Source organism: Armigeres subalbatus, chromosome 1 (genome assembly GCF_024139115.2).
Source record: "Armigeres subalbatus isolate Guangzhou_Male chromosome 1, GZ_Asu_2, whole genome shotgun sequence".
NCBI lineage: Eukaryota > Metazoa > Arthropoda > Insecta > Diptera > Culicidae > Armigeres > Armigeres subalbatus.
In genome coordinates, this window is record NC_085139.1 from 156,100,171 (window position 1) to 156,111,201 (window position 11,031).

The 11,031-nt window shown below is 43.9% G+C and overlaps 1 protein-coding gene across 1 annotated transcript; it reads right to left on the bottom strand.

The window, feature by feature from the left end:
- Positions 1-7,878: 7,878 nt before the first annotated feature.
- LOC134207736 (ribosome biogenesis protein NOP53) lies at positions 7,879-10,076 on the bottom strand. The gene is made up of 5 exons (XM_062683597.1): positions 9,846-10,076; positions 9,332-9,775; positions 8,866-9,080; positions 8,374-8,554; positions 7,879-8,313 (listed from the first exon to the last, which is right to left on the bottom strand). The coding sequence occupies exons 1-5, from the start codon at positions 9,959-9,961 to the stop codon at positions 7,971-7,973; spliced, it is 1,299 nt and encodes a 432-aa protein (XP_062539581.1). The 5' UTR covers positions 9,962-10,076; the 3' UTR covers positions 7,879-7,970.
- Positions 10,077-11,031: the final 955 nt, after the last annotated feature.

Sequence of the window (11,031 nt, forward strand, 5' to 3'; positions counted from 1 at the left end):
GAGAAACAGCGGCGGTATTGAACCATGAAAAATTGATGAAGGAGTTCAGCGAGACAACCTGGAAGTTCATCCCTCCAGTTTCCCCACATATGGGCGGTAGCTGGGAGCGCCTGGTCGGTATAGTTAAGCGAAATCTTCTGGCAATCCGCCCTCCACACAAACCGAACGATGAGGTGCTACGCAGTCTGTTGACCGAGGTTGAGCATACCGTCAACTCTCGACCACTGACACACGTTCCGGTCGACGACGAATCCGCACCCGCTCTCACCCCAAATCACTTCCTTTTGGGGTCATCAGACGGTACTAAGCCATTTTGCGACCTCGACGACAGTGTGGCCGCACTACGAAGAACCTGGCGAATGTCTCAGCAGCTGGCCAACAAGTTTTGGAAACGCTGGCTCACCGACTACTTGCCAGAGATCACCCGACGAACACGATGGTACGAGAACACAAAGCCGATCACAATTGGCGACATAGTGATCATCGTCGATCCGAAATTTCCCCGTAATTGCTGGCCCAAGGGTAAGGTAATCGGAACCAGCGTTAATCAGAAGGACAACCAGATCAGATCAGCAACCGTACGAACTGCCAATGGAGTTTTCGAGCGTCCGGTAGCCAAGCTGGCTGTACTGGATGTACGGCGCGAAGAACTGTAAGCCGACCAGAGGATCGTCGTACCTGGGAGTGTTGAGTACGGCCCTGCCGTACATGCGCACCTTCTCATCCAATATGCACCATTTGCTCACACCAACGTACGTAGGTATATTTCGTACCTCACGCCCGAGATCGTTGGATAGATGTCACAGGTTGGGGAGGTATTGTACAATTAAAACATCACTCGTCAATAGAAACGTCTCGGGGCATTTAATGTTAGCTCGAACTAAAAAGTGAAATCTACTTAATCTATATATTCTACATCTTCGGTTGACTTACATAGCTCAAGTTAAAGGTAATAATAGTCTATTATGAATTAGTGCTAAATTGAAATTATTGAAAACTTTCTTCTCTTAAATAGTAAAAGTATACAGCTGAATTATCTCTAACCTTAAACCTACGATACACTAGACCTACATGCAAAGGTAATTAAAAATAGTTGAATAATATGTACAAGTACTCCACGATGTTGTTTAGTACGGATATTTAGTTACAGATATTAATGCATAAGCATCATCAGTAGGAATTCCGTAACCGCCTAGCCTATTCGACACACTGTGACTGTACCTATTCCGTGAACCCTGCATGGTGGAACTAAACGTAAGTGATAATTGGCCAAAATAACTTAATGAACTGAAACTAATTGTAAAAGTAACTATCTTGGACCTAACTATACGTATATTGTAAAATGTTACAGGAATATAATAATACTCTGATCAATGAACGTAATACCCATTCATTCGGTTGTTCTCTTTGGTGTTATTATATCGGAAATCATCTCGTGCAATTAGTTGGCAAGGCCAACATCGTCACTTATGCTATGAATATTACATTTAATACATGTAGATTCAATACCTTCCTCTAAGGAGTTCGTCAATTCTGGCAAAAACACTGGCAAGCACAGGTCCCAACCAAGCGCATTGGTGATTGATTAGGAGTATTGGATGTCGTTGGACGGTCAGAAGCAGGATACGGGTTCAGAATTTCTCCTCTCTGGAATGCAATTGGTCGATACAGTGTTGGAGGCGGATGTGAAAAACGTTCCTTAGCAGCTGCAAGTAACTCTCTGTCCATCGGTAGGTTAAAAGAATGGTTATCGTCATCACGAAGGGCGAAGTGGCTTCGTTGTGTTGTCATTTTATTATTACTGGTTCTAATAAAATGAGGCACTCTGATGTGTGGACTTGGTGTCGTAAATTTATTAGTTTTATTACGATCATTCTTGCCATCATTCTTAAATTGCTCAGCATAACGTCGTTGACACCTCTTTTTGTTTGCCTTAGCTTTCTCAGATAATCGTTGCTGGTTCAGTCGACGACGCTTACGTGCATCGTAATCAGTCCAATCGGCTTTCCATATTTTCATAGAACCAAGAAGCCGCCAACCCGAGCTAGTTTGGAGCGATTCTGATTCAGCTTCCGTTTCAGCTAGTTCTTGCAACAAGTTTGGTGGTGATTCTTTAGGAATAAGGCGAGCAGTGCCAATGTTGGCCTCAATGTGTTCACTACAGTCGCCAAAGATTTTACTTCATTTAAGATATCACCTCCAACAGAAGAGGCCAGTGATTGTAACTCAGTCAAAGCATGTGATACTATTTGTGGCTGTCTTGAGTTATGTTCATTGCAATGAGAAGCCATATCCATAGTCAGACTGCTCAGCGTTTGAAATTCACTACAAATTTTTTGAATTCTTCTGTCAAATCTTTTGTCAGATCCTCCATGAAATCATTTATATGCTGTTTAGTGGAGTTCATAGAAATGTTCAGCAGTCCCGTTAAATGATTTTTATTGCAGACAGCTCATCAGCTGACCTATCTGTTTTACTTGTTGTCGGGCTGTTTTCAATTAAACGTGATAATGATGAAACAGCATTTGATAAGTTGGACGAAGTTGTTTTATTTATACACGCAGTCGTTTCTTTGAGCTGCAACTCAATATTGTCAAATAATTCGCCAACTGCACTTAATTTCTTCAGGTCGCAAGCCACTCGAAGATTAGCATCCGTTTGTTCTTTTATTGTGTCAATTAACTGCTGCTGCTGGTGGAGTACCTTGCGGGTGTCTATTCCTGACTTCAAGTTATGCTGGCAGTCGTCGCACAGGGGAACCATGTATGACAATATGAAATTTTCCTGATGCCTCTGCACTCCAACGCATGCAGCATGGTAAGTTTTAAAACAAAATTCACACTTCCATAGGAACCGGTCGTCGCTGATATTGCACGATTTAACACTGCACTGCATTTTAACTGAACGGCCGCGCGCGACAATTGAAGCAAGAAATAAAAATAATAATAATTAAAATAAGTGCATAGCGCTTAAAAATGCGACCACAACCGACGGCTAATTAAACTGTGAATAAATTGGAATGATACAACTTCACGCCGATAACGTGAGGGAAAAAACGGGCTAATATCGCAAAGATCATGTACCATATTAAAATTAGATTAAGGACACTCCTCACGGAATCCAAGTTTCAAAGTGCTCGATACAAATCGATACGGAGGCGGCGCACAACTGTCATTTTTGTTGATTTAGCTTTGCTGCGTCGCAGCATGCGTGAAATAATAAAAATGACAGTTGTGCGTTGCTTCCGTATCGAGTGGTGTGCCCCCGAAAACGCGAGCACATTGAAACTTGGATCCCGATGGAGTAACCTCAAAGACCCTCTAGATATTCGTGTAAGCCTAGAAGTCTTACTGCATAAATTTCTAGGATGGCCATTAGCATATGCCATGAACGCATTTTATTCATGGACCCCAAAGGCATGTACCAAATTTAAAACAAGCTGATATATCTCTAGTGTAGATCCTTATACCTTACTTCAGGGATGACCATGAACATTTGAAATGGGTGCATTATATTCTACGTACCGTAAAAGGCATGTATAACTATTCAAATAGGCCGAAAGAACTTTGGTTACGCGTGAAGTTCTTGAGGAATGTTCAAGTGTTCTCTTGGATACCCATGAACATATGCAATGAAAGCGATATATTCTATGTACCACAAAGGGCATATGCCACTTTTGAAACAATCCGAAAGGTATCTGGTTACGTGTGAAGATCCTGAGGCCTATTCTAGCATTTTCTTGGAAGACCATAAACATATGCAATGGACGTATTCTATTCTATGTACCACAAAGGGCATGTACCACTTTTAAAACAAGCCAAAAGATCTCTGGGTACCCATGCAAATTTAAAGACCTATTCCAGGGTTTTCTTGGATGACCATGAACCTATGCAATGGACGCAATCTATTCTATGTACCACAAAGGGCATGTAACACTTTTGAAAAAATCTGAAAGATCTTATTTTACGCGTGTAGGTCTTAAGGCCTTTTCCAGGGTTTTCTTCGATGACCATGAACATATGCAATAAAGGCGTTCTATTCTATGTTTTTTTTTTACAAGGGAGAATGCATTTACACACTAACCCAGTACACGTGCATTGTAGTTGCCAAACTACCACACGGAAGTGTACTGGAGTGTCGGACTCGACCATACCGGTAATACCGACTAAACTCCCTTGGGCTCCACCATCGTTTCCCCCAGGAACTACCTCCCAGTACTACTTCTGGGGGATGGCAGTACTAAACGTACTCGCTCATTCTCGCTCACACAGGCACCCGTCCCATGCGAGTCTGACTTGGGTGCTCGCTCTATCGCATCCTCAAACACATCCTACATACTCTGTTGCACCTATGTCATGCCGTGTGGGTCTGACTTGTGTGCCCACCCTTCTCATACCATGTGGGTCTAACTTTGTGCCCACCCAAACCCTTGATTCACGCTCATGTACTCCATGCTTGCACACACGCTAACGCTCCTATGAGTCTGACTTGTGTGCTCACCTCTATCATGCCGTGCGGGTCTAACTGTTGTGCCCACCCTTCTCATGCCTATGGGACTGACTTGTATCCCCACCTTTATCATACCATGTGAGACTGCTCACCTCTTTCATTCATTACGCGCTGACACATACTTCTCTAGTCATTCGACCTAACACTCCCTCTGGCATTCCTTGTGGGACATTTCACTTAGGTTCTCACTTCTGACATACCATGTGAGTCTGACTTACCTCGCTCATGCCATATGAGACTAGCTCAACTCAACTCAACTCATTCCTTTCGTACCATGTGAGACTGGCTTGGATGCTCACCCACACTCCTCTGCCACGCCGCGGGGTATCAGTAGTCGTAGGAACCAACATTCCTGCGCTACTCCCAGCGCGGCGTGTGCAGTCCATACATACACCTATTTATTCACACTTCTGCCATGCTTCGAGGTGACGATCTCGGTTGCCACCCGCTGCGCCGTTACCTCTGCAATGGCAGACCATTCACACACTTCTCCGCGTTCGGCACTTTTGCTCTAACTAACCAATCACAAGTTAGTCATGCTTGTCGATTGTTGCTCGGCGCGCCAGATTTGATCGCTTTGAAGTGATCGCGACGTCTCCCACGTGTACAACTGCATGTTGTGCCGACTTACGGTTGCTGATGATAACCACCTCCGTCTTATGTTGAGCGAGCTCAAGGCCTCTCGCACTCATCCAGTCCGCCACAGTGCTGATCGCGTGTTCTGCGGTTAGCTCTACTTCGGGGATTGACTCCCCGTATACCTCTAGGGTTACATCGTCAGCAAAGCCGACGATCTTCACACCAGGAGGGAACTTTAGCTTCAGAACCCCGTCATACATCAGGTTCCATAGTACCGGGCCCAGGATTGACCCTTGCGGAACTCCTGCGGTAATAGGAACACTTTTCTGACCGGCATCGGTCTCGTATAGCAGTACATGGTTCTGGAAGTAGCTTTCCAAGATCCGGTACAGTCCCACCGGCAGGCTAAGCCGGTGTAACGAGAGCGCGATGGCATCCCAGCTTGCGCTGTTGAATGCGATCTTCACGTCCAGTGTCACCAACGCACAGTATCGAATTCCTCGCCTTTTCCGTTGGATCGCTACCTCTGCAGTCTTGAGGACTGAATTGATAGCGTCCACCGTTGACTTACCCTTCCGAAAACCAAACTGGTTACTCGACAGGCCATCCGTACCCTCTGCGTACGGGGTGAGCCTGTTGAGGATGATCCTCTCGAGCAGTTTACCCGTCGTGTCGATCAGGCAAATTAGTCTGTACGCCGATGGGTCACCCGGAGGCTTCCGGCCTTCGGCAGCAGTACCAACTTCTGCCTTTTCCATCTCTCAGGGAAACGACACTCATCCAGGCATCTCTGCATAGCTAGCCTGAACATGTTCGGGTTCGCTATGATCGCTGCCTTGAGTGCACTGTTTGGAACTCCATCGGGGCCTGGAACTTTGTTCATCGCAAGGGTGTTAGCCACTGCGAGTAACTCTTCGTTCGTCACCGGAGCCACCATTTCGGCCACACTCCCAGCGCCTTGCAGCGCAGGAGGAGGCCAGGGACTTGTGGCTCGGGACGGGAAGAGTACTTCGATAATCCTCGCCAACCGGTCCGGTGACCGTTCGGAGGGTGAAGAGCCCCCTTGGTTTGGCCATCAGGATCCTATAGGCGTCACCCCACGGATTCGCATTGGCACTCTCGCACAGGTTGTCGAAGCATGCTTTCTTGCTGCTCTTAATGGCCTTGTTAAGGGCCAGTCTCGCAGCTTGAAACACTTCCCGGCGGACCGCTCTTTCCTCCTCGGTGCGGGCTCGTTGCGTCTCTACGTCTAGCCTTGAGACAGGCTGATCGTAGGGCTGCAATTTCAGCACTCCACCAGTATACCGGGCGTCTGCCATTTCTTGGCAGGGCTTTCCTCGGCATAGTAGCGTTGCACGCGCATGATAGGACAGCTACCAGCGCATCCCCGCTTAGACTGTCGGTGTTGGTCTCCAGTCCCAGGGCCGCGGTGAAAACTTCGCTGTTGAAGTGATTGGTCTTCCACCACGGTGTAGATATAAAGGCCTTTTCCAGGATTTTCTTGGATGACCATCAACATATGCAATGAAAACGCTCTTTTCTATGCACCACAAAGGGCATGCACCACTTTTGAAACAATCTAAAAGATCTCTGGTTACGCGTGTAGACCTGAAGGCCTTTTCCAGGGTTTTCTTGGATGACCATGAACATATGCAATGAAGGCGCCAGAGGACTTATCCGAGAGATTTCTTCGATAGCACAGAACATATGTAGTGATCACATATGATTTCAAGATGCGCAAAGAGCATGCACCACTTTTGAGACAAGTCCATAGACCCATGGTTACGAGTGTAGACCTTAAGGCCTTACTCCAGAGATTTCTTGGATGACTCGGAACATATACTGTGAACGCATTCTATGCCAAGTACCACAAATAGCATGTACCGTATTTGAATTTGCATAATAGGCCTTTTGTTACGCGAGTAGATCTTTAGGCATTACTCCAGAGATTTCTCGGATGACAAAGACCTCATTTCAGGGATTTTTGCATTACCCAAAGCATATACTGTGAACACCTTCAATTCTAAGAGGCGCAAAGAGCTTGTAGCATATTTGAAACTGGTTGAATGGCCTTTGGTTACGCGTGTAGACTCTTAAGCCTTACTTCAAGGATTTCTTGTATAACCATGGGGCTGTAAACCTTGACAATGGGCAAAAAGTATATGAGTTTCTGTTTCCAAAACAGTCAAAATTATCCAATTCGGTTGAAAATTGTTGAAGTTATGAGAATATCAATTTATGGGAGCACGGGTACCCTGTCGGCCATCCACGTGTTTTTTTGTTGGCCGCATAAGGGTTAACGAACGGCATTCGCTAGTTGGGGTGAGGTCGTGCCGAACAGCGAACGATCACTGTATCATAGACATAGACTTCCGGAGGTACTTGAGTAGCAAGGCATATGTCAGATGACAATTCTAACCTCAAAATGAATAGTGATCCAAAATTACTCTTTGGTAAAAAATTCGAGCAACATATTGGGTTTTGTCCGGCATTTGTATGCGGGCCCGCCACTGTGCACCGTCAAAACTTTTTGGGGCGGCTTACTCTGTAGACCGTCCCGCTAGCTTGCGCTGCACGTTTCAGCACCAAAATCTTTTCTGCCGCCGGCATCGATTTAAGCACTTCGGCGTACTCCTTCAACTCCATCTCTCTCGCACCCGAAGCGTTGGGTGTAGTCCTCCCAAAACCTCTCCTTGCAAATTGGTCTTTAGTGAAGAATCTGCTGCACTAATAGGATAATCATTCTACGAGCTATATCACAAGAATCGGAGTAGGCATATTAAACATAAATTTATGGTTTATGTGATCAGGTTATTGGTACTTGAATAATTTTATTTGAAGCAAAAAATAATCTACAGAGAAAAGTACTAACAATGCTAAAATTATGATGTTTCTTTATGTGTAGGCAACGTGTACCGTTTCCACTTCTTGAGCGTTGACCTGTTCGTGCGCGAAATTCCGTCCCGATGCTTCTTCGGTGCAATTAGGGTGCGCTTCTGAAAACTTTTGAATCGATCTGCCGCCAAACTCTTGACCGGAGCCAGCGTCCGCAGACTGTCCGCCAACTCAGTCGGTTCCACAAAATCATCCTCGGGTTCTTCATACTGCATATAGGCCACCCGCCCGGGCTTCTGTTTCTTCTCTTCCGAACGTTTGGCGCGGTTCTCCTGCTTCTTTACTGTCTTCTTTTCCCTCTTGTTAAGTTCTGAACTCAATTGGTGTACCCTAAGATTAAAAATAAATATTTTGATGACTATCAAACAACTTTTCAGTCGAAAAATTTACTTGTTGATGTCCTTCAGTTTCTTAAGTTCAACCTTAGTGGCCACTTCCAAGTTCCGTCTAGCAACCGCCCTAAATTGCCGATTCTTCTCACTTCGCTTTTTCTTTTTGTTTTGTACCGGCTGATTGACTGCAGAGTATTCATTTTCACTATCATCATCGACTTCAGCTGCGACTTTTTCCGCTGTAAAACAAAATAAGAAAAAAAAAATCTTTTGGTTAGTTTTTTGTCAGTCTTCTCAGTAGCAATCGTAGAGCTAATCTTGGGGAAAACGAATTAGTAGGTACTATTTAATTGCACCAGTTGATTGTAACTTGATACGTATTTCAACTACCTACGTCTATTATCTCGTCTTGTGCAAGTTTTGGAATTCCACTAAAAAGTACTAAAATAATTTTCTATACAGTGGAGCTAATAAAAAAAAATATTCTAAATCTAAAAAAAACTCGGTCACATATCTACTCCACAATGAAGTCAGTGTTCTAGTAGCTTACCTGCATTCTCGAATAAACCCTCGGACATTTCCTTGAGAACCATAGCTTCCCTTTCTTCTTTGGACATTTTAATGAACTTTTTCGTCACAACCCGGTCCAAATGTTCACTATGCTTTATCTTCTGCCGCTCCTTCTGGATTACAGTCTGCTTCAGCTCGTTGTAGTCATCGATGGATGGATTGTAGCTGGATCCACTGACCGGCAGTTCAACGTTTCTGAGGAAAGGCAGTCTTTAATTAAACGTTTACCCTAGCTGCGTAGACCCATGATTTAGGACACAACGAAGTCAATGAATTAATCGATTGTTCATCTAACACCGTAAGCTTTTGAGGTTCCGCATGATATTATACCATCTTATATCAATCAGATTTTAATTACATTTTGTATAGAATATTAGCTAATCTTCTAGTCCTGTCATACACTATCTTCTTTTTTTAGTAGGTAATTGCATTCGTTTAGTACTCACCGTACGGCATTTGGTTTGGCGTGCGTTGATTCAGCCACCTTAACCAGAGGCTTTCCGGTATTCTTCATATGGTGTAGCACCACATTCTGCGGAAACCATTCGTCTTTAAGTTCAGCCGGAATAGGTTCCTCAGCCCAAAGATCTTTGCTGACATTGCCACTAGCCTTGAGGCCGCGTAACAATTTTCGGTTATTGCCGATGAAGGATTTTAACTTTTTCTGCTCTAGCTTTGAAGTTTGTGAATCCTTTTTGGCTATTTTGGCCTCGTTGGTCACCCTATTTCGCTTGACGATTGGGTCCGGTACTTTGGAACTGTTTTCCAAGGAGATGCAGAACTTGGGGTCTGCGGAAAATTTATCTTTGCGTGTCTTTTTCAAACTCTTTCCGACAGACGGAATCGTGTCGGATAGAAAGAGCTCGGCGTCCGATTTGTCAGCGACAGTGCTGAAATTAAAGTTACATGTGGATTGTAAATGTTTACCTGGACTTAGAGGTTATGCGTAGTCAATCTTACCCGATACGTTCTTCCTGTCGTTGCTCTTCCAGAAAAGTGTCTACATCGGAAATGTCGACATTTTTCCTCCAAGCTGCTTTAGTTTTCTTCGATATATGACGATTTTTCTGCTTCATTTTAATGAATATATTCTAGGAAACAATATGTGAAACAATGCTATCAATAAATTCGCACAACTTATTCACTGATCTGTCTAGTCTGTCTGATCCTGATGATTCTGATTTTGAACCCTCGTCAGCAGAGATGCCAGATTTGAAGACATGTCTTCAATTTGAAGACATTTGAATCTCTGTGAAGACATTTATTTCGTGAAGACATTTTGAAGACTTTTCAAAATATTTGAAGACTACTTATAACTTTTCTACTTATTTGAAGATACTTGAAGATAATCAATAAGCCAGCGAGAGAAAATATAATTTTATTTCTTAGTTATGAATTCTGCGACTTCTATATGGACGTTTTCATGTATTTAAGGTCACTCCTGACAGAATCCCAGTTTCAAAGTGCTCGCGTTTTCGTGGGCACACCACTCGATACGGAGGCGGCGGACAACTGTCATTTTTGTTGATTCAGTTTTGCTGCGTCGCAGCATGCGTGAAAAAATAAAAATGACAATTGTGCGTTGCTTCAGTATCGAGTGGTGTGCCCCCGAAAACGCTAGCACTTTGAAACTTGGATTCTGTCAGGAGTGACCTTAATAGATTCACTTGGTCAAAAATCGCATCGGACATCGTTCAACGCCATAGCTGAGGATCCCTTACAACAAATGTACGCATGAGTTAACATGAAATACTTTCCGTTTGTCTTTTGCGAACAAAATATCACAAGTTAGTCAAAAAGCCGCTTGGTGCAGTTTAGCTGAATCCCAACCATATGTAAAATAAGCAAAAAAAATACAAAAATTATAATAGTCTTTGTCTGGGGCTTAGAATCTCAAACATAAAAATACATTCACACTAGCTGGCTGATAAATGCAACGCATTTTAGACTACATGCGCACTTAACTGGGCGTTAGGCGTTGGTTAAAAATCCCGATGGCGTATATGCAAAATTTCGATCATCACATTGGAACGCAATGGTCGATATAATTTACGGCAAAAATATATTGAACTCTTCTATGACTTGATTGAATCTATTCAATCGTTGAGCTAGAACCTGATCTTTTTCTAAATTACTTACGAATTCA

What these genes read in the sequence shown, in the direction of transcription:
- LOC134207736 (XM_062683597.1), bottom strand. Translation starts at nt 9,961, where the DNA reads ATGAAGCAGAAAAATCGTCATATATCGAAGAAAACTAAAGCAGCTTGG. An exon ending in GCCAAACCAAATGCCGTACG is followed by an intron (nt 9,081 to 9,331) that starts GTGAGTACTAAA and finishes GCCTTTCCTCAG; the next exon opens with AAACGTTGAACTGCCGGTCA. An exon ending in AAACTGAAGGACATCAACAA is followed by an intron (nt 8,314 to 8,373) that starts GTAAATTTTTCG and finishes TTTTAATCTTAG; the next exon opens with GGTACACCAATTGAGTTCAG.